Below are 24,011 nucleotides of genomic sequence, written 5' to 3' on the forward strand. Positions count from 1 at the left end.
AGGAAGCCAAGTGTAAGACACTTGAAGATTTGGGGTTGTCCTGCACACGTTAAAAGAACAAGTGCGGACAAGTTGGAATCTAAAACCAGTCGTTGCCTGTTTATAGGCTACCCAAAGGGTTCGGTGGGTTATCTATTCTATGACCCGAGTGCGCAGAAAGTGTTCTGCAGTCGAAACGCCCAGTTTTTAGAATCTGATTACATCTTGGACACCCATCATCAGGAAATAGTTCTTGATGATGAGAGCTCAGGAGCAGTGGGAAATGTCCCACAAATTCCAGGTAATTACCAACCTAGAAGAACCACCCGGGTATCCAGACCACCAGTCCGATATGGTTATGACCAGGATAGTTACCTGGTGGAAACCTTGACTAGTGAAGAGGATCCAGTGACTTACGCGGAAGCTATGTTAGACATAGACTCCCAGAAGTGGGTGGAGGCCATGAGAGCTGAAATGGACTCAATGGAGACCAATGGAGTCTGGACTCTAGTGGATCCGCCCCCCGGGGTAAAAGCAATTGGTTGCAAATGGATCTACAAGAGGAAGAAGGGCCCCGATGGCAAGATTGAGACCTTTAAAGCTCGCTTGGTGGCGAAAGGGTATACTCAGAAAGAAGGCATTGACTATGAGGAAACTTTTTCGCTCGTGGCCATGCTTAAATCCATTAGGATCCTGCTAGCTGTAGCAGCGTACCATGACTATGAGATTTGGCAGATGGATGTCAAAACCGCGTTCTTGAATGGAGATCTTAGTGAAGATATCTACATGCAGCAGCCATAAGGCTTCATTGCTGCTGGTCAGGAACACATGTTATGTAAACTTAAGAGATCCATATATGGACTTAAGCAGGCTTCTAGGAGTTGGAACATCCGTTTTGATTCTGCAGTCAAAACGTTTGACTTTGAGCAGAATCCGGATGAGCCCTATGTTTACAGGCAGTCCAGTGGGGATAAGATCACCTTTTTGGTGTTGTACGTGGACGATATCCTACTCATTGGGAATGAAGTAGGAATGTTGACTTCGATCAAGGTATGGCTATCACAGCAGTTCTCCATGAAAGATCTTGGAGAAGCTTCATACATACTGGGTCTTCGACTCTATAGAGATAGATCAAAGCGGATAATTGGATTATCCCATGCTGCTTATATTGACAAAATTGTCAAGAGGTACAGCATGGAGAACTCCAAGAAAGGAAACGTTCCTTTCAGGCACGGAGTCACTCTCTCCAAGAAGATGTCTCCCAAGACTTCTAAGGAGATTGAGAGCATGAGAGACGTTCCCTATGCCTCAGCCGTAAGGAGCATCATGTATGCCATGCTGTGCACTCGCCCCGACATTTCTCAGGCGGTGAGTGTGGTAAGCAGATTCCAGGCAAACCCAGGGCAGGAGCATTGGTCTGCTGTAAAGAACATACTCAAAAACCTTCGAAGGACAAAAGAGTTTTGTCTGGTATTCGATGGTAGTTCACTGCAAGTTCTAGGGTATACCGATGCCGATTTCTAGTCGGATCCAGATGATAGAAAGTCTACATCTGGGTATGTTTTCATGATAGGATCGTGTGCTGTTTGCTGGAAAAGCAGCAAATAGGGGTCCACTGCAGACTCCATAACCGAGGCCGAGTACATTACCGCAAGTGAAGCTGCCAAGGAAGCCGTGTGGATGAAGAAGTTCATACACGAATTGGGAGCGATTCCATCCAGCACATCTTCCATCCCGTTGTTGTGTGACAACAATGGAGCAATCGCCCAGGCTAAAGAGCCTCGGGCTCACTCGAAGTCGAAGCACATCGAGAGAAAGTACCATGTACTGTGGGAGATCATTGGTAGAGGGGACGTCCTGATTCAAAAGGTAGCATTAGCGGATAATGTGGCAAACCCATTGACTAAGCCACTGACACAGAAGGTGTTTGAGAAACACGTGGAAAGTATGGGACTCCGGCTTGTACCAGATTGGACCTAAGTGCAAGTGGGAGCTGTTAGACAGTTTTGTATGCCCTTAGCTTCAATCTGATTTGATGTACTTTTGTTATTTAGTGGAAATAAATAAAGTGCATGTTTGATTCATGTTGTTTGGTTTAATTCTGTGTAAAACCCTAAAACTGGACATTTATAGAGACTCATGTTAGTTTTAAATGTTCACAGCCGTTGGATAAGTCTGGGGAGATTTATCCTACCAAGGCTGATACTGGTGTGCCACCAAGTGTTGGGATGGCCTGTCTCATCCACCAGGGTAAGACCCGAGGCACATGCAGTATGGGATTACTTGAATCCTTGAACCGGACCAGATTTCCAGTATTGCCCTGGACCTTGGAGATAGATGGGCAAAACTGGAAAGTTACACCTGACCCCTAGACTCGATTATGACATTTCACTAGGTGTTGGATCAGGCTGCCTTTGATATGCCAATCAGTAAGATCCTTAGCGGGGATCAAAACCTGGGTCTGTTGGGGCAGTTTGAGAATTCATCTGAGTGGGTGATCATAGTGACAGAATCAGCCACTTTGTCGGACAAAGGGTAATGATCGGGAATGCACTCTCTCTGATGGAAACCAAACTGCCGGCAGTTGATTTCAATCGTTGGAATTTTGTTTTGCAAAATTAATATATTTATATATATATGTACGGTTTCGAATTGTTTGCAAATGGTTTTAATTCCCGGGATCCATGTGAGAGGAGAGTGCGGCACTGCTCCTTGCAGCCGAGGGAGAGGTCCTCTCTTGTCGGGCAGTGCTTGATCATTAAGGGCTGAGAGGTTAATTGTAAGACCATTGAGGATAATACCTGATGGGCTAATCTTGCATCTACCCACAGTCCCTGGGTTTTTATAAGATGGCTTGGCCCAGGGACCACTTAATGTATGTGTTGGTCCCATAGGGTCCATATGATGGACTCAAGGGGGTTCATTGAGTTTTTTCAGTGAATTCGGCTGGGCCTTGTATTAAAGGCTGGGCCGAACCCATGTGGCTAGTGTGTAGATCAATGCTTGGGTCCTACGCCATACAAAGAAGCCCAACTGGGCAGCAGATTGGAAAGTAATTAGACACTGAACACTTAATGGGCCAGAAGCCCATTTCGAGGTGGGCTGATATGATCACCCATCCTTGGGGCAAATTTGAGATTAAAGTTAGTAAAAGGATTGGGCCTTTAGCCTTATCCACTCTTAGAGACCAAATTCAAATTAGATTTGAATCTGGTAACCTCCTGATAAGATCAGGAGTAAGCTAACTCTATCTGCAGAAAGGATTAAGATTATTCCCTATCCAAATAATGATTTGGATTGGGATAACTCCTAATAAGGAGGTTTCTTAATCAAGAAGAAAGGAGGAGAAAAATGAACCAAGATAGAGAGAATTATAGCAGATTTCGAACCAAGAAAAATCGCAAGAAAGGTTCCTGCGAATTCAGATCAGATCCCATACTCTCCAGAAAAAGAGAAAAAGCAGTTCAGCCTTTTTCGTTTTGGAGATCTCCTCCTGCTGCCGCCATCTGCCATTGCAAGATTAGATCTTTGCAGAAAAGAAAGTCAAGAAATCTGTTCTTGACATCAGTCTTGCAAGAAAGACTGAAAAAGATTCAGTGTTTAGTACTTCCAGAGGATTCTTGTGAAGGATCCAGTGTGTAGGACGCACCCTGCTGGTTCTGTTCCATCCACAGCTGTGTCATCTTCAGCAGGAACGGATCTTGGAGCATTCTTTGGGCGTGAACACCAACTTTGGGAGATATTGTTTCTCCGGATCAGGTATATTCCTCCCATTTATCTTTTGGTACAGATCTGGTTTGATTATGGTTCAAGTAGGATCCTTGAATATTGTATTCTAAATTTAGGGAATATGATTCCCAGTTGGGAGAAGGTAGGAAATTTTTGAAATTCGCCCACCCATTCCGCAACCTTTATGGCGTCCATTAGATGAATCCTACCATTCTTTCACTTCTCTCTTGGATACTTGGATCTCCTCAGCTTCTTCTTCTTCTTGCACCTAGCTCTCTCTTCTCCTCTTCTTGAATTTCGAACCCAAGGGACTAGAGAATCTTAAACTTAGGCAAATGAACACCTTCCCCCTTCAAGAGACCTCCTTAAATAGGCTTTCAAGGAGTCTAGATGCCTCTCTTGAAGCTTCTAGAATTGGTTGCCCTTCTCTCCTCTTCAACCTTCTAGAGTGCTGCCCCCCTTTCTTCTCTTGAAGGCTCTAGAAGTTGCCACCCCTAGCTCCCTTTGGTCTGCACTTTGGGCTGCAACTTAGCTGAATTTTGAGTTGTTTTGTGCTGCAATCTAGGTTGTTCTTGAGATGAAATGGGCCTCCTCTTTGCTGAGTCGAATTTAGCTTTCTTGCTAGGCTCTCTTTGCATTCTCCCAAAGAGTGTAGCATGGGCTACATGGGCCAAGTGATCCTCTATTGCTCTCTTGGCTGGGCTGGGATAAATTAATTTAATTTTGGCTCTTTTTTTTCTTGTTTTATGCCTTCTTTTTCTGGAATTGGTTTCCTTGAAATATTTCCTAAAATTAAACTAAAAATGGGGTGAAACTCAAACAAACCATCTTAAAATCATGCATAAAACTTCATAAGTTGTAGGTAACCATGTACTCATCAAATACCCCCACACTTAAGCTTTTGCTTGTCCTCAAGCAAAGACATCAGCCATAAACTGATCATCCCCCCTTTATTCTCATCATTTACCGGATGAATTTGTAGGAGTGAATTGCATTGAGTGGTCAGGAAACTTTTCTAAGTATTCAACTCCTATTCATATAAACTACCATTTAACACATGCACAAGAGCCAAGGAAAGAGAGAATATGAGATTTTTCAAGCTCCAGGTTTAACTCCCATTCAATACGTAGATCAGCTCCTTGACTATGAAAATTAACCATTACTTTGAACTAGGTTGAAATCTGTAACTGCACCTCATTGAGAGTTCAACTGCATTTTGTCCCTTTGAACCTCAACCATCACCAATTTTTCTTTTTCTTTCATCAATTATTTTCTAGGTGTGAGTGCATTTTATGCTCCATCTCATCATTTTCTTCTTCTTTTGGTGTGAATGCATTTTATGCTCCATCTCACACTAGTCACAGGCTTGAGGCAGATAACAAGACTCATATTCCAAGCTGCTAGTTTTACTATTCAGCTTGGAATAGCAGAGTCAATTGGGCTTTGTCCTTTTTGCATTTGTTGAATCTCATGCATCAGCAGTTCAGAAGTGAACTAGCTCGACTGACCATTAATGATGAAATTGAGTGCTTTCATACACATGAAGGTAGTTAGGGCTAGTCATGATTAAAGACATATTTATCCCCCTTAACCTCATGCATGTGCTAAGTTGGATCATTCTCAAGAATAAAAACTAATACAAATGTTGGTCTCCCTCAACTCTTTATACTCCCTCTTTAAATTCACCTAATAAACAGTAATGAACTTGGGAGATTTTAGGTGCATGGTTCCAGCCCCACACCCTGGCCTCAGCCTAACAGCCTCACACTTAAGATGAACATTGTCCCCAATGTTGCTAGTGTTAGAGAGTAACAATAAATCCAACAAGAGCAATACCAAGTGAAGAGAGTGGTGTAGAGAACTTCATGAAGATTAAATTGTGCAATGATTCTTTTAGTAGAAAGCCCCTTCTGCTAGAAATGACTCCAAACTAGAAGGAGAGATTAGAAGCTTTATTATTCTAACTAACATCCTAAAAATAATCAAAAACAAAGAAATTCTATAACTGTATGCAAGTCAGACAGTTTATGACTAAGTATTTGAATATTATCATGCTGGAGGGTCAATGGTTATCTAGATAGAGAGTGGATGGAGGGGGCACTGTGCCACCCACCAAATATGGTTTTAGGCACTAACCATTTACCTTAAATGTGCCTTGAACTAGGTGGGTGACATCTACAGCCCCATGGGGAAAAGCCTATGTAATTGTGAAAGGTCCAGATCACCTGGATCTCAGCTTGCCTAGGAACAAGCAGAGATGGGAATTGTACAATAAAACTTGCTGGCCTACATGAAAATCCCATCTCAGCAAGTTCTTATCATGCCACCTTTTAATTCTATCTTTGTAAAACCAGGCATTCTCATAGGCGGCAAGTTTAAATTCATCCATCTCATTCAATTGCAATGGCCTCTTAGCACCCATGGCCTGTATGTCAAAATTTAAGAATTTTAGTGCCCAATAGGCCTTATGCTCTAACTCAACTGGTAAATGACATGCTTTACCAAATACCAGCCTGTATGGGAACATGCCAAGGGGTGTTTTATATGCAGTTCTATATGCCCATAATGCATCATCCAATTTGATGGCCCAATCTTTCCTAGAAGATGGTACGGTCTTCTCTAAAATACTTTTGAGCTCCCTATTAGCCAACTTCACTTGGCCATTAGTTTGAGGGTGATAAGGGGTAGCCAATTTATGTTTAATTCCATATTTTAGCATTAACCGTTCAAAGTGGGTGTTGCAGAAATGAGTTCCCCTATCACTAATTATAGCTCGAGGAGTGCCAAATCAGGTGAAAAGCTTTTTCAGGAAATGTACTACCCTCCTAGAGTCATTTGTGGGTAAAGCCAAGGCTTCCACCCATTTAGACACATAATCAATAGCAACGAGGATATATTTATTCCCAAAAAAAATCGGGAAGGGCCCCATGAAATCTATACCCCATACATCAAAAATTTCACAGATCAAGATATTAGAAAGGGGCATTTCATTCTGTCAGGAAATGTTACCCATTCTTTGGCATTTGTCACATGTGGACACATACCTATGGGCATCTTTGAATAATGTCAGCCAATAAAAACCAGATTACAAGACCTTAGCAATGGTGCGGCTAGCTCTGAAATGCCCTCCTGCTTCTCTATCATGGCAAAATTGGAGTACCGATTCCATCTCCTCCTTGGGGACACATCTCCTTATGATTTGATTTGCACATACTTTGTACAAAAAGGGTTCCAAGGAGATGAATTTTCCTGAATGGAGTACACATGTTCATCTAGAAATTCTTCTCAAATGTTGCTAGTTTTCTCTTCTTTTGAGCCTACCTTGTCCAACCAGGAGATATGATCAGCAGCCAGGTTTGCGGTACCCTTCATGTCTCATATTTCAATGTCAAATTCTTGCAGCAGTAGGATCCACCTGATCAGTCTTGGTTTTGAATTTTTCTTGGTAAGCAAGTGCCTCAATGCCGAGTGGTCTGTGCACACAATAACTTTGGACAAAATTAGATATGAACAAAACATATCAAGTGCAAAGATTAGCGCTAGTAGCTCTTTTTCTATTGTGGTGTAATTTAGTTATGCTCCATTCAAGGTTCTGCTAGCATAGTAAATCGGCTGAAAATGTTTGTTCACTCTTTGTCCTAAAACAGCTCCTACAGATGAATCACTCACATCACACATCAGTTGAAATGGAAGTGTCCAATTTGGCGCTATCATATGGGTGCATTGATCAACTTGTCTTTCAAAGTATTGAATGCCTGTAGGCATTCAGCTGAAAATTCAAAAGCCACTTCTTTCTGAAGCAAAGTAGACAATGGCCTGGCTATCTTTGAAAATTCCTTAATAAATCTTCTATAGAATCCAACATGCCCCAAGAAGCTTCTTACAAAACGGACAGATGATGGGGGTGGCAACTTCTCAATTGCCTCCACTTTAGCTTTGTCAACTTCTATAACTTTCTGTGAAATCTTATGTCCAAGCACTATGCCTTCCTGCACCATAAAATGACACTTTTCCCAATTCAGCACTAGATGTGTCTCTTCGCCTCTCCTAAGCAACAGTTCCAAATTATTCAAGCATGCATCAAATGAAGAACCAAAAACTGAAAAATCATCCATAAAAATCTCAATAAATTTTTCAACCATATCAGAAAATATGGACATCATTGCACAATCTGAATGGCATCCTTTGGTATGCAAAGGTACATAAGGGCAAGTGAAGGTGGTCTTTTCTTGGCCCTCTAGTGCAATTGGGATCTGATTGTACCTTGAATATCCATCCAAGAAACAATAATACTCATGCCCAGCTAGCCTCTCTAACATTTGGTCCATGAATGGGAGAGGAAAATGGTCTTTATGAGTGGATTCATTTAATTTCCTATAATCAATGCGTACTCACCACCCGATGACAGTTTTAGTCTACATGAGTTCATTCTTTTCATTTGGGACAACAGTCATACCCCCTTTCTTGGGCACAACTTGTATGGGACTCACCCAAGAACTGTTAGAGAAAGGATAAATGATCCTAGCATTTGGGTTTAGGCATCTTTGGGGCTGAATCGAGGGCTTGCTGTCCTCTTCCATCAAATTTGTGTGTGCATAATGATAGGTTAATGCCTTTGATGTCCTCTACCCTCCAAGCTAGTGCATTTTTGTGTTCCCACAACACTCTTAGCAATTTTTCTTTTTGCAATGCATTCAAGGATGCAGAAATTATTACAGGGAGACCTGATGGTTCCTCAAGGAAAGCATACTCCAAGTGGGGTGGTAATTGCTTCAATTCAAGGGTGGGGGGTTCTTGAGATGATGGATTCCCTTTTGGTACAGGTGTTTTGCCTAAGTCTTCTAACTTGAGAAATCCCTTCCCTTTGAACTGAGGCTTATCATTCAAGTATGTCATCATGAGGTTTATTTCCTCATTTTCTCCCATTTTAACTTCTCTTTGTTGTAGGCAGGGTTCAAGAGGGTCAGCTGATCTACTCACCTAGAAGCAATCATTAACTGCATCATCAATAGCATCAATCATGTAACAAGAGTCATCACTAGAGGGTGCATGTTTCATGGCATCAGACATTTTAAAAATTATTTCATCATCTTGTATCCTAAGGATGAGTTGTCCTTGTTGGACATCAATCATTGCCTTCCCAATAGCCTGGAAATGTCTCCCTAGGATGAGAGGGACATCCACATCTTCTTGCATGTCCAATACAATGAAATCAACAGGAAAAATGAATTTATCTACTTTAACCAACACATCTTCTATGATCCCCCTAGGATGCTTAATGGACCTATCAGCCAATTGCAATGCAACTATGGTGGGTTGGGGCTCTCCCAATCCCAATTTTTTGAAAATCGAGTATGGCAATTGGAACTTAAACAATTTCTACCCTCCATCAAAGCACCTCCCAATCCCAATCCCAATCCCAATTTTTAGAGAAGGAAAATTTCTGCCACTAGAAGGGCCAACATCTACCAAATAATTGCTACCCTTCATCAAAGCACCTCCAGCTTTGGAACTTAAACCTTTACCTTCTCATTTGAAATATATATTTTTGGGAGAAAGTTCCATCTTACCTATGATTATCTCCAAGAGGAAAAGCTTGTGAGAGTGCTCAAGCAACATATATTGGCCATCGGATGGAGTATCACCGACATAAAAGGGATTAACCCTTTGGTATGCATGCACAAAATTCTGATGGAAGAAGGCTGCAATCCCAAGGAACAACCACAAAGGAGGCTGAACCCTAAAATGCAATAGGTAGTGAAGACAAAAATTCTGAAATGGCTCAAATCAGGTATTATCTACCCGATTTTTGATTCATCATTGGTAAGTCATGTTCAAGTTGTACCACAGAAAGGGGGGACTACTATAATTGTAAATGAAAATAATGAATTGACTCCGACAAGAACAATAATTGGCTGGAGGGTGTGCATAGACTATCGGAAGTTGAATGAGGCCACTAGGAAAGATCACTTCCCTTTGCCATTTATTGATCAAATGATAGAGAAACTTGCAGAGCATGAATACTATCGCTTCCTAGATGGCTACTCCGGGTATCTTCAAGTACCCATTGCACTTGAAGACCAGGAGAAGACTACTTTTACTTGCCCATATGGAACATTTGCATTTAGGAGAATGCCATTTGGACTATGCAATGAACCTGCCACTTTCCAGCATTGTATAATGTCGTTGTTTGGTGATTTCATCGATGACTTCATGGAAGTCTTCTTGGACGATTTCTCCAATTATGGATCATCATTCAACAAATACTTGCATAATTCAGAAAAGGTACTTCAAAGGTGTGAGGAATCTAACCTTGTTTTAAATTGGGAAAAATGTCATTTCATGGTTAGGGAAGGAATTGTTCTATGACATAAAGTATCCTCCAGGGGCATCAAGGTGGATAAAGCTAAGGTAGAACTAATTGAAAAGTTCCCTCCATTTCAATAATTAAAGGATTTTAGGGGTTTTCTTGGGCATGCAGGTTTTTATAGGCGATTATTCATTAAGGATTTTTCTAAAATAGCCAGACCCTTGACAAATCTGCTAGTTAAAGATGTACCTTTTGAATTCGATGATAATTGTTTGCATGTATTCAACACTCTTAAGGAGAAATTGATTCAAGCCTCTATTGTATCAACCCCTGTATGTGAACTACCCTTCGAAATCATGTGTGATGCAAGTAATGTTACCTTGGGCGCAGTTTTAGGGCAAAGAAAAGATAAGAAATTTCATACCATTTACTATGCAAGTAGGACCATGAATGAAGCACAAAAAAACTATTCCACTATCGAAAAGGAATTACTTGCAGTAGTATTTGCTATTGAAAAGTCCAAATCTTATTTGCTCTTATCTAAAGTCATCGTATTCACTGACCATGTTGCATTGAGATATCTACTTGCTAAAAAAGATGCAAAACCTAGGCTACTACGATGGATATTGTTGTTGCAAGAATTTGATCTAGAAATTAAGGACAAGAAGGGTAGTGAAAATATAGTAGCTGATCATCTATCAAGGCTGGATGAAAATTATGTTGAAAGTATTAATAGTTCAGCATTGCATGATGAATTCCCAGATGAGCAACTGTATGCGATTAGCAGAAACAATGAACCTTGGTTTGCTGATTTGGCTAATTTCTTGGCAGGAAAGTTGGTGCCACTTCACTTGACATATCAGTAGAGAAAGAAAATTTTCTCTTATGTGAAGCATTATTTATGGGATGAGCCTTACCTATATAAAATCTGCAGGGACAAAATGATAAGGAGATGTATCCCTGAGGAAGAAGTGCGAAGTGTTATAAATTTCTGCCATGACAAAGAAGCAAGAGGTAACCATGGAGCATCAAGAACGGCTTCAAAAATTCTCCAAAGCAGTTTTTATTGGCCATCGCTCTTCAATGATGTCGCGATCATTGTCAAATGATAGGTAACATCTCCCGACGAAACGAGATGCCCTTGAACAATATTCTTGTTTGCAAAATAATTGATCTATGGGGCATCGATTTCATGGGGCCCTTTCCAAAATCTGTTAATAATTCATACATACTTGTGGTTGTGGATTATGTGAGCAAATGGGTGGAAGCATGTGCATATCCCACTAATGATGTTTGGGTTGTCATTAAATTTATAAAAAAATTCATATTCACTCGTTTTGGAACACCTCGAGCTATCATAAGTGATGGGGGGAAGCATTTCTATAATAAACAATTTGAACAATTGTTAAACAAGTATGGTGTTATGCATAGAGTTGCAACCCCCTACCACCCCCAGGCTAGCGGCCAAGTAGAAGTCTCTAATAGAGAATTAAAATAGATTTTGGAAAAGACGGTTACCACATCTAGGAGAGATTGGTCCTTCAAACTAGACGATGCACTTTGGGCTTATCATACTACATTCAAAACCCTAATTGGTATGTCCCCTTATCAATTAATCTTTGGCAAGGCATGCCATCTACCTGTTGAGCTGGAACATAAAGCTTACTGGGCTACCAAATTTTTGAATTTCGATTTGAGTAATGCAAGTAATAAAAGAAAGCTTCAGCTTGATGTGTGGCTCATTGTGACACTAGCAAGTGCACTAGCCGTTCAAGTAATAAAGTAGTGAGTGAAGTATCGTTCCCACGAGAATTTAGGAAACAATTACCAATACTAAATTGAACACTTCTTATCTGATCAACAAATAAATCAAAACTCTAATGACAGCTAAGAAATCCTAAATTAAAATCTATCTAAATCATTGGCCCAATTGCCTTCAATTCAGGTTAGAAGAGTAAGCAGTAAATGTCAATCTCAGAATTCAGCAATCTATCAATTTGGATCATTCGAATAAATCATGATTGAGCCTTGGTTTGGTGAAACCCCAAGGTCATGAACAGCCTCTCTCAAGCGCATGTTCATCCTATGCATGAGTGACGGTTCTTCTATCTCTAGCAAGAATCTAATCCCCATGCATGCATTTCTTCAAACACTTCTAAGGCATCAATTCAAATCTGAATTGATCACCAACTGAATTGTGCAAGTTATCTCTAACCTTGCACTCAATTCAGTTCTTGAATAGTAGATCTGAATTCCTAGAGTCTCTCTCAAGCACTCTAGGAATTCCAAGCTGTAGATTAATTCGCCCAATCTGAAATTTGCAGATCTGAATTCTCTTTCAAGCAATTCAGATCTGAGAATTCAGATCTGAGTTTTGAAGGTTAGTTGGCCGAATTACTCTACAATAACACCCTTATTCAAGAAACTTCAAGTATAATTCATGACCATTTGAATGAATCAAAAAGAATTAGATTGCTGAACTGAAATTTTACAAGCTGAAATACATCAAGGAAGAATGGAAACAAGGAGAAAGAAGAAAGAACATATAACTAAGAAACTGAATTCAAATCAAAAGAGAATGAAACTACAAATGATTTATTACAGAAGATCTTTGAATCACAAACCCTCAATTCGAACTCACCTTCTTCTTCTAGCTTGCTTGTCTTGAACTTCCTTCAGCCCTTCTTCTTCTTCTTCCTTGCGCCTAGCCTTCTTCTCTTCTCTTCTCTCAAGGTGGCCGAACCTCTAAGAGTGGGAGAGCCTTCCTCTCAAGCAATTGAACAACTTTCTCCCCTCCTAGAGGCCTCCTTATATAGTTTTTCAAAGGGGCTCTTGCCCCTTCTTGAAGCCTCTAGAATGGGGTGTATTACACCCCTCATGAACCTTCTAGAGTGCTCCCTCCTTCTCTTCAAGAAACATCTAGGAGTTGCCGCCCCTAGCTCCCTTTGGGCTGCTATTTGGGCTACAACTTAGCTTGCTTTTGAGCTCATGTGGGCTACACTCTAGGCTGTTATTTGGGTTAAAAATGGGCCTTCCTTGCTGGGCCGAATTCTCCTCATAGCTAGGCTTTATTTTCTTGGGTTTTCTCAAGGAATTCACTTGCTCTTTTTGGGCCGAAGTGCTCTCTCTTGCTTCCACGACCGGGCTGGACTGAAATTGGTCTTTTTGAACCTTCTTTTCTTGCCTTTTTCCTTCCTTTTCTTGGATTGATTATCCCTGAACTTATTCTTAGCATTAAGGTAAATTAAGGCAAAAATTAATAAAACCGGCATAAAAATCCATGCTAAAGTCCTCAAAAATTATAGATAAATTGTAAGTTCATCACAGCTCAACAAAATAGAAGAATGGAGGAATCAAGCATATGAGAATGCCTAGACTTACAAACCAAAGCATGGCATGACTCCCGTATTGCAAAGAAGGAATTTAAGGAAGGAAACAAAGTTCTGTTCTTGAATTCTCGTCTCAAGCTATTTCCTAGGAAGTTGAAAACCAGGTGGAGTGGACCCTTTGTAGTGACTAAGGTATTCCCTCATGGAGCGATTGAACTGCATAATGGTAAGGGTAATACATTCAAGGTAAATGGGTAGCGTTTAAAGCATTATATTGAAGGAGAGCAACCCATTCACCGTGGCTCCATTCTCTCCTTGAAACATCTATGAAAGAAAGGAGAAAGTCAAGCTCACGACTTAAAAGGAGCGCTTGTGGGAGGCAACCCATTGAGTTCAGTTACTTTTTGTGATTTTGCTACTTATGATTGCTTTTTCTCTTAGGAACTTAATCGTGTGTAGCAGCTGATTTCACATCTGAAGGACCTCCACAAGGCGTTCAAAGAAGTCCCCTTAAATCTTTCTATCTTACGTAAAGTCATATACATTGAGGACAATGTATACCTTAAGTGTGGGGGGATTACGGGAAATTGATAATTTCTGGATTTACTCTAGCATGCTTCAATCATCACATTTTAACCTTTATTTTTGAAACTTCTGCTCCCTAGAAACTTATTTTTGAATGATTTCAAACTATCATGAATAGCGTGCTTAGGTTGAATAGACAAGTTAGGTTGCAAGCATGAATAATTGAATTTTTTTTTGGCTACGATAGGTACCTCATTATTTTAAATGATCAATAGGCAATATTCAATACAAATTTAACCCTTATGTGAGCTTTTGAGCCAATGAGCATCTTGCTCTAATTACTTTTCGATTGAGTTATTGTCAAATACAGTTTGATTATTCTAGAACTTGCTTTGTTAGACATGTTGAGACCACATTAATGAGTTCATGGATTAGAATAAAAATGGTGGTGCTCCTGCGAAATTTGAAGAAGGATAGTGCAAGATTGATTTATCCAAAAAAAAAATCATGACTAGTGTGAGATGGAGCATAAAATGCACTCACACTAAAAGCAAAAGAAAATGATGAGATGGAGCATAAAATGCACTCACCCCAAGAAGATAAAGAAAAGGGTGAGATGGAGCATAAAATGCACTCACCCCAAGAACCACAAGCCCCATTTCACCTTTTGATACATTGAACATGCTAAGTGGTGGAGATGTGATGCATAAGCAAGCTTATGGTAATAACATTCCTTATTTTGACCTAAAAAAATTATGAAAGGGTATTTTGAATCTTGCTGCATTTTGATTGTTAAAGCAATGAGTGCTTACTTTAGTCCTAAAATGTTCATGCGGTGAAATGCTTGCTCCCCTTGACTGTTGATTTGACTTGGGATCATGAGGATTAGTGATTCAAGATTCTTTGATGAGTTAAAGAGGAGGAAGAAGTGGACAATGGAAGGATTATTAAATTTGGATTAAGGCATGCGAGAGGATAAGCATCTTGTTGAGAAAAACCTCAAAAATCAGTAGATAGTCAGCTTGTTCCTGTTTTGTTTTTGCTTGAGTTTTGTCTTGCCCGATGATGGGCAAAGTTTAAGTGTGGGAGGGTTGATGTGAATAAAAATTATCATATTCTTATCTATAAATATTTAGTCTTTCTACACTTAATTAAAACTTAATTGGACTCATTAATCTGGTATTTTGATTTAGGGCAAGGAAAGAAGCCGTCAGAAGGAAGACAAGGCTAATTGGATGGTTTTTCACAGTTTCGGCACCGTTCAGTAATCTGGGCCTAACTCTCATATCCGAGCTCCGATTGGGCCCAAAGTCGAAGCGGATCCATAGTAAAGCCCAGCTCACAGCTGAAGCCCAATTCGTAGAAAAGCCTTGTAGCAACCCAACCTATTAAAGCAGCCCACTCGAATTCAAGAATCCAGAGTTTTCTTAGATTTGAATTTTAAATATAATTCTAGAAAGTTAAAGAATATTGAAATCATTAGATAAGAGATAAGATAAGATAGGATAGGATCAATGTAAAACTAACCTAGATTATCCATTCTTGAGATAACTCCAAGTAGTTGTAACAGTCCCTCCCCAAAAACTATGTAAAGGGGTGGGTGTACCAGCACCTGGCATCAATCAATCAATTACTAAAGTTTCCTCTGGAGTAATCAAGAAGACCATCAAGAAAGCTTCAAGAAGGAGATCAGCATCAAGAAAGCTTCAAGAAGGAGGTGGCGGAAAGAAGAAGAGAAGATCTTAGCTCCAAGGGCGACATTATGAGTTCTTTCTTTCCTCTTGTTTGTTTTATTTCCTTTATCATGAATTTATTTATTTATAGCTAGGGTAGTGGAAATCCTAACCATGACAATGAATATATTTTTATTATGATTTATCCAAGATTGTGATTTTCATATAGTCTATGAGTTATTATGCTTAATGCGATTAGGAGTGGCCATCTCTTGATTGATTGGGTTTATGTGAATGGATCGGGAGAGGAATTCATATAATGGATCGAATAATTCATTGTGTGAATTAAATGATATATAGGAATATATACACATGATTCATCTGAATGTATAAGTTTTTCTTTAAACTAAATGCATTTGTATCTTGAAAACTCTAGTCGAGGGATTGAAGGGCTACTTGATAGAAGTAGATTTGATATATCTTGGGAAAGAATATAAAATAAAATTGAAAAAACTTCAACTTATGGAAATAACAAATTATCTTGGGTAATCTCCTCCATTAATATTCATTGGAATGGTTAGGCGGACCAATGGTCCTAGCGATTTCAATTCATCGTTGCATATTCAGTTATTGATTACCCTTGCTTTTATTTTCTTTTTCTATTTTTAATTTTCAGTAGTTCTTATTGTTGGATCTAAATTTCAGTTGTCCAATAAATTAAGGAAGGCTGAATTTCTAATACTTATTTTGATAAATCCATGTGGGAACGATAATTTTATACTACTTGATAACTAGTGTTAGACAGTTTTGTATGCCCTTAGCTTCAATCAAAATTGATGTACTTTATGAGTTTATTGTAAATGAATAAAAGTGCATATTTGATTCATGTTCCCTTGGTATGTTTCTGTGTAATACCCTTAAACTGGACACTTATTGAGACTCGTGTTAGTTTATAAAGTTCACAGCCAGTGGGTCGGTCTGGGGAGACCTATCCTGACAAGGCTGACACTGTGGTGCCATTAAGTCGGTTGAGGTGGCTTATCTCAACTACCGGGGGGAGACCCCAGGCACATACAGTGTGGGATTAATTGAATCTTTGAACTGGACCAGATTTCCAATATTGCCCTGGACCTTGGAGATTGATGGGCAAAACAGGAAAGTTACACCCGACCCCTAGACTCGATTATGATACTGCACTAGGTATCGGATCGGGGTGTCTTTGATGTACCAATCAGTGAGATCCTTAGTGGGGGTCAAAACCTGGGTATGTTGGGACAATCTGAGAATTCATCTGAGTGGGTGATCATAGTGATAGGATCAGCCCCTTTGTCGGACAAAGGTAATGATCAGGGATGCGCTCTCATTGTTGGAAACCAAGACTACCGGCAGCCGATTTCAACCCTTGAGATTTGTTTTGCAAAGTATATTTTATATGAGATATAAAAGTATATATATTATGGTTTCTAAAATGTTTGCAAAAGGTTTTAATTCCTAGGATCCATATAAGTGGAGAGTGCAACACTGTTCCTTGCAGCCGAGGGAGAGGTCCTCTCTTGTCGGGCAGTGTATGATCATTAAGGGCTGAGAGGTTAAGTGTAAGACCATTGAGGATAATACCTGATAGGCTAATCTTGCATCTGCCCATAGTCTCTGGGTGTCACAAGGTGGCTTGGCCCAGGGACCACTTAGGGTAAGTGTTGGGCCCATAGAGCCCATTTGATGGGTTTCAGGGGGTGCACTGTCTTTAACAGTGTATTCAACCAGGCCTTGTAACAAAGGCTGGGCCAAACCAATGTGGCTGAGTGAGCACATAAGATTAATGGGCCTAAAGCCCATTTCGAACTGGGCTATTTGTTTAGTTAATTAAAGGTGCAAATTCTGAGATAGATTGACAGATAGGATAGGGTCTTAATCCTATTCACTCAGAGAGTCCAGATCTAAATGTGATTCAGATCTAGAAACCTCCTAATGGGATTAGGATAAAACTAATCTAATCTGCAGATAAGATAAGGGTTTATCTTTATCACTAGAAGAGAAGGCTGATCCAAATATGATTTGGATAAGCACCTCCTAATGGGATTAGGAGCTGATCTTTTAAGTTAACAAAAAGAAGGAGGGGGTGGCAGCCTTGAGAGAGGCCAACAAGAAACGCATCAGATCCTCTTTAGTGCTGAAATCAAGAAGAGAGAATTTTGTAGCCTGCGAATAATCTCTTGCCGCCTCCCTGCTCTTGTCGCCCTGTTTTGCCTGTTCGATCTCCAGCTGCGAGAGAAGTCAAGATTGGATCTTGACATCAGTTCTTTGAGAAATGATTGAAAAGGAAGTTGTGCTCACGTTCCATTCTACTATTTCTTACGAAGGACAGAGTTCTTGGGGAAGAACACTGCTGATTCTGCTCCATCCTGCACTGTGCCATCTTCAATGGGAGCAGTCTTTGGATCCTTCCTTGGGCGTGAACACCTTCGTTGGGAGATATTACTTCTCTGTGTTAGGTATTATTCTCTCCCATTCCTTTTGGTTCAGATCTAGTTTAGTTTAAGGTTCAAGATTTATCCTTGAAAATATGGTTTTCTAAATAGGGAATGTGATTCCCAGTTGAAGGGAGAGAAAAAATTTTGAAATTCGCCCCTTATTCTGCAATCTTTGCGCATCCATGTGATGGATCTCTCATCCCTTTAAGTGGTATCAGAGCCAGGTTCAAGTCTTGAACCATTCTGTTTCAGATCTGAACCTGCGCAATTAGGGAGAAGGCGTTCTACCCAATTTGCACAGATTTGGTTTTTGGGAAATTTGTTCCCAAAACAAATGGGCAAATAATCTGAAATTAATTTTAAATAAATCTGATTATTATTTAGAATTGTTCTTTATAATTTTCTTGATTTATGGGCTATTTGTACAAGAGGAGATCGAATTCTTGGTTTGTGCAGGGAACCTGCGATTTTGCAGTTCTTGAATTATTTTTTGGGTCTGTAAATAATTTGTTTTATTTTCTAGACTCAATGTATAGGTATTCGATCTGATGTAATTATTAATAGAAATAGGATTTCTATTTATTTTATTTTGGATCGAAGTTGGCGGCGCAGAAAAGGAGATTTCGTAGAGAAGGAGATCTCGCAAATGAGAGAAATGCTATCTGCGATTTGTAGTTTGTGAAACTGCATTCTATGATCTAACCTCTATTTTGCAGGAAGGATTGTGCGAACAGCCCTGCTTGACAGATTCTTGTTTTTCCTTTTATTAGTATTTAATTTTAGATTATTTTCTTGAATTAAGGATTTAATTAAAAAATCAAACCCTAGACCCATTCGAACTAAGATTGGTTCAAAACTGTTTGGACCAATTCTAGGGTTTAATCAAGGCTGAAAGTCAGCCCTAATTTCCCACTAATGAGCCTAAGGATTGATATTTAATTAAATGGTTAATTCGGCTCAGCCTGTAAAGGCCCAATTTTAAATAGTTAAAACTGCAAAAGGCTATTTTAAAGGATAAAGCTATATGGGCCGAACTGGGTAATCCTAATTCAGCCCATATACCTAGATAATATTAATGGTTAATATAATGGAATTTTAACAGGCTTCCAACGGGCCTTACAGATAATTAATTGATTGGATCAATTTATCCCTGCATGTGATGTATTGATGTGTGATGTGCTGCGTACATGGGCCATAAGTACTTGGCCCATGCTCATTCGACAGTGGCTCTTGCGCACACCATGGCTGAATGTACATCATTGCCATGGTGTCCCTTTTGGTCATTGGATGACTTCCCTCAGTGGTGGGCCCCACACCTCTTCAAGAGGTTACGTGCGGAACCCTAGCCGATTCAAGGCCCACCGAAATCTAGCTTTATGAAAGTCAGTGGGAGCCACTTTGGTTTGACCTAAATCAAACTAGGGCGTAATTTTGTTCCCTCCAGCTAATATGAGTGCATGTGATAGGGAGATTCATATGATGAACTCTCTAAAGGCCTTCCATCATTAGCATGAGGATGGGTCCTTCAGTAATGAGGAAACGCACCAGAAAATGGGCTATCCATTTGCTGTTGGGCTTGTCTAAGTATTTCATAAGATGATAGGGGCGTCATAGACCGATGTGGGAGGGGCTTCACCAGAAAATGGGAACTCTCTCATGGTACCTTGGCGTTCACGAATATGATGGGTAAGCCCTAACTGGACAGAAAGGTTTACCTGAAAACGGCTCTGAACCTTGTCTGACAGAGGCCAAAGGGAAAACTCATATGATGAGTGGATGTGATCCTTCACAGAAAGGTGGTGGGGTTATGCAGCTGAAACAGTTGGCTCCATGCACCCTATGTGATTTCGCACATTTCCAGAGACAACCCGTAGTCTCCGTCACTAAGAGAGGAGGGAAATCTCAAAGACAAATAAATGGAAATGGATCATAGATTAAAATCCATATCTATGAAATGAACATGAATCAAATTAGGTTGTGGACTGATGTTTGCTATTTTATCAGAAAATGGCAAACGGATCTTTTGCAAAACTGCTTGATGACAACAAGTTGAAGGGCCCAACCTATGCAGACTGGTACAGGAACCTTATGCTGGTCCTAGCTTCTGAAAAGCTGGACAAAGTGGCAATGAATCCTACCCCGGAGCGTCCGGGTGATAGGGCTTCTGAGGCCCGAAGGAGAGACTATCAAGAATGGGAGGAGAAAAACTCCCTTGCCCGGTGTTACATCATTGCCTCCTTAGACAACCCGATACAGAGGCAGTTCGATCAGATCAAACTTGCCAAAGACATATTGGACAGTCTCAGGACAATGTATGAAGAGCAGAATCGTTCTACTCGACAAAAGGTCTTGAAATAGTTCATGACCACTCAAATGTCCAAGGGTCAACAAGTTCACGGCCATTGTCTCCGGATGATGGGATACATCAATGAACTGGAGGCTCTTGGATCCGGGCTGGACCTTGCAACCTAGATAGATGCTATCCTTAACTCTTTGCCTCCTTCCTTTAATCCGTTCATCATGAACTATAACATGAACAAGCTGAATGTCAGCTTACAAGAGCTCAGCAATATGTTGCAAAGAGCTGAAGAACTGATTAGAAAGGATGAGCCTGTAGCCATGCTTGTTAGAGATGGCAAGGCAGGCAAGAGAAAGAGGAAGGCAAAGAAGCCTCAGAAGAATGCCGCTAAGAGCAAGAAGTAGAAGAAAGACAAAGCATCGAATGCCTGTCACTTCTGCAAGAAGACCGGCCACTAGAAAAGGAACTGTCCTGCCTACCTGGAATCCAAGAAAGGTAACTTCGAAACTTGTGTTATAGAAACCAATTTGTTGGTAGCTTCTGCATCCTAGTGTATTGACTCCGGGGCTTCAACTCATGCTTGTAACTCACTGTAGGGGTTCAAGGTAAGCAGAAGGCTAAGTGAAGGAGAAGTCACACTCTTCTTGGGGACTATTGCAACTGTTGCAGCCGCGGCCATAGGAACCGTGGAATTAATTTTTAGAGAAGGAACAATTGTACTGAAAGACTACCTTTATGTGCAAAATTTAAGGAGAATTTTGATTTCTGTCTCAAAACTGTGTGCAGATGGTTATTCATTCTTCTTTAGTAATACGATTACTATTAAAAGAAACAACAGATTCATTGCATACGGGGAACTGGAAAACGATCTCTATGTTCTACATCCTTCTCTAGAAACTAACATAACCGGAACTACGTCGGCTGAAATCCCTAAGAAGAGAGCTCGTGATACAGTTAATCCCACGTGTCTGTGGCATTATCGACTTGGCCACATCGGTGTTGACCGAATCACAAGGTTGGTAAAGGATGGTCCTTTGGATTTTCTAACTGTAGAAGATCTTTCCACTTGTGAGTCTTGCCTACAAGGCAAGATGACGAAATGGCCATTTAACGGTAAGCCTGAAAGATATACAGGCACACTTGACCTAATACATACTGATGTATGTGGTCCCCTGAGTGTTAGGACACGAAATCAACATGTGTATTTCATCACTTTCATAGATGATTTTTCACAATACGGTTACGTGTACCTAATGAGACACAAGTCTAAATCCTTTGAAAGGTTCAAAGAGTTCAAACAAGAGGTCGAGAAATAGTTAGGGAGAGAAATTATGGCCCTTCGATCAGATCGAGGTGGCGAGTATCTCTCTGAGGAATTTAGGGACTACTTAAAGGACAATGAGATAGTATCACAATTAACTCCTCCGGCTACACTACAACTTAATGGCGTTTCGGAGAGGAGGAATAGGACCTTATTGGATATGGTCCAGTCACTTCTCATACACTCAGAGTTACCCACATCCTTTTGGGGTTACGCATTAGAGACAGCGATTTATGTGCTGAATCGGGTTCCAACCAAATCGGTTCCGAATACTCCATAAGAACTTTGGACCGGAAAGAAACCAAGTGTCAGAGACTTGAAGATTTGGGGTTGTTCAGCGCACGTTAAAAGAACAAGTCCAGACAAGTTGGAATCTAAGACCAGTAGTTGCCTATTAGTAGGCTACCCAAAAGGCTCTGTAGGCTACCTATTCTATGACCCAAGTGAGCAGAAAGTGTTCTACAGTCGTAATGCGCAATTCTTGGAAACCGACTATATCCTGGACACCCATCGTCAGGATGTTGTTCTTGATGAGGAGAGCTTAGGAGTAGTGGGAGATGTCCCACAAGTTCCAGGTAGTGACCAACCTAGAAAATCCACTTGGGTATCCAGGCCACCAGTCCGTTATGGTTATGACCAGGATAGTTACCTGGTGGAAACCTTGACTAGTGAGGAGGATCCCATGACTTACACGGAAGCTATGTTGGACATAGATTCCCAAAAGTGGGTGGAGGCCATGAGAGCAGAGATGGACTCAATGGAGACCAATGGAGTCTGGACTCTAGTCGATACGCCCTCCGGGGTAAAAGCAATCGGTTGCAAATGGATTTACAAGAGGAAGAAGGGCCCCGATGGTAAGGTTGAGACCTTCAAGGCTCGTCTGGTGGCGAAGGGGTTCACTCAGAAAGAGGGCATCGATTATGAGGAAACCTTTTTGCCTGTGGCCATGCTTAAATCCATTAGGATCCTTCTAGCTGTAGCAGCATACCATGATTATGACATTTGGCAAATGGATGTCAAAACTGCATTCCTGAATGGAGATCTTACTGAAGATATCTATATGCAGCAACCGCAAGGCTTCATTGCTGCAAGTCAGGAAAACATGGTATGTAAACTTAATAGATCCATTTATGGACTTAAGCAAGCTTCTAGAAGTTGGAACATCCGTTTTGACTCTGCCGTCAAATCGTTTGACTTCGAGCAGAATCCGGATGAACCCTGTGTCTACAGGAAGTATAGTGGAGATAAGGTTACCTTCTTGGTTCTGTATGTAGATGACATTCTACTCATTGGGAATGATGTAGGTATGTTAACTACGGTGAAAGTATGGTTATCACATCAATTCTCCATGAAAGATCTTGGAGAAGCCTCCTGTATACTGGGTCTTCGACTCTATAGAGATAGATCGAAGCGGATAATAGGATTATCCCAATCTACTTATATTGACAAAATAGTCAAGAGATACAGCATGGAAAACTCCCAAGACTTCTGAGGAGATTGATGGCATGAAAGACGTTCCCTATGCCTCTGCCATGGGGAGTATCATGTATGCCATGCTGTGCACTTGTCCTGACATAGCTCAGGCAGTGAGTGTAGTAAGCAGATTTCAGGCCAACCCAAGGCAGGAGCATTGGACTGCTGTGACAAACATACTTAAATACCTTCGAAGGACAAAAGAGTTTTGTCTAGTATTCGACGGTAGCTCACTACAGATCCAACGGTATACAGATGCCGATTTCCAGTCAGACCCAGATGATAGAAATTCTACATCTAGATATGTTTTCACGATAGGATCGTGTGCTGTTTGCAAGAAAAGCAGCAAACAGGCGTCCACTGCAAACTCCACGACCAAGGCCGAGTACATTGCCGCAAGTGAGGCTGCCAAAAGAAGCCGTATGGATGAAGAAGTTCATTCATGAGTTGGGAGTAGTTCCGTCCGACACATCACCCATCCCATTGTTGTGTGACAACAATGGAGCCATTGCTCAGGCTAAGGAGCCACGAGCCCACTCAAAGTCAAAGCACATCGAGAGGAAGTACCACGTACTACGAGAGATTGTTGGTAGAGGGGACGTCCTGATTCAGAAGGTAGTGTCAGCGGAAAATGTAGCAGACCCATTGGCAAATCCACTATCACTGAAAGTGTTTGAGAAACACGTGGAAAGCATGGGACTCCGGCTAGTACCTGATTGGACCTAAGTGCAAGTGGGAGTTGTTAGACAGTTTTGTATGCCCTTAGCTTCAATCAAAATTGATGTACTTTATGAGTTTATTGTAAATGAATAAAAGTGCATATTTGATTCATGTTCCCTTGGTATGTTTCTGTGTAATACCCTTAAACTGGACACTTATTGAGACTTGTGTTAGTTTAGAAT

At 40.7% G+C, this 24,011-nt stretch overlaps 1 protein-coding gene across 1 annotated transcript in view; it reads left to right on the forward strand.

The window, feature by feature from the left end:
- Nucleotides 1–10,884, forward strand: part of LOC148861037 (uncharacterized) — a 102,442-nt gene extending 91,558 nt beyond the window's left edge. Inside the window, exons 4-5 of the mRNA XM_088985004.1 lie at nt 9,559–9,993; nt 10,162–10,884. Of these exons, the coding sequence (XP_088841130.1) occupies nt 9,559–9,993; nt 10,162–10,884 (1,158 nt within the window). The remainder of the gene's footprint in view (nt 1–9,558; nt 9,994–10,161) is intronic.
- The last annotated feature ends 13,127 nt before the right edge of the window (nt 10,885–24,011 follow it).

Source organism: Nelumbo lutea, chromosome 4 (genome assembly GCF_056320005.1).
Source record: "Nelumbo lutea isolate HS-2025 chromosome 4, American lotus-T2T, whole genome shotgun sequence".
In the NCBI taxonomy this organism is placed as follows: domain Eukaryota; kingdom Viridiplantae; phylum Streptophyta; class Magnoliopsida; order Proteales; family Nelumbonaceae; genus Nelumbo; species Nelumbo lutea.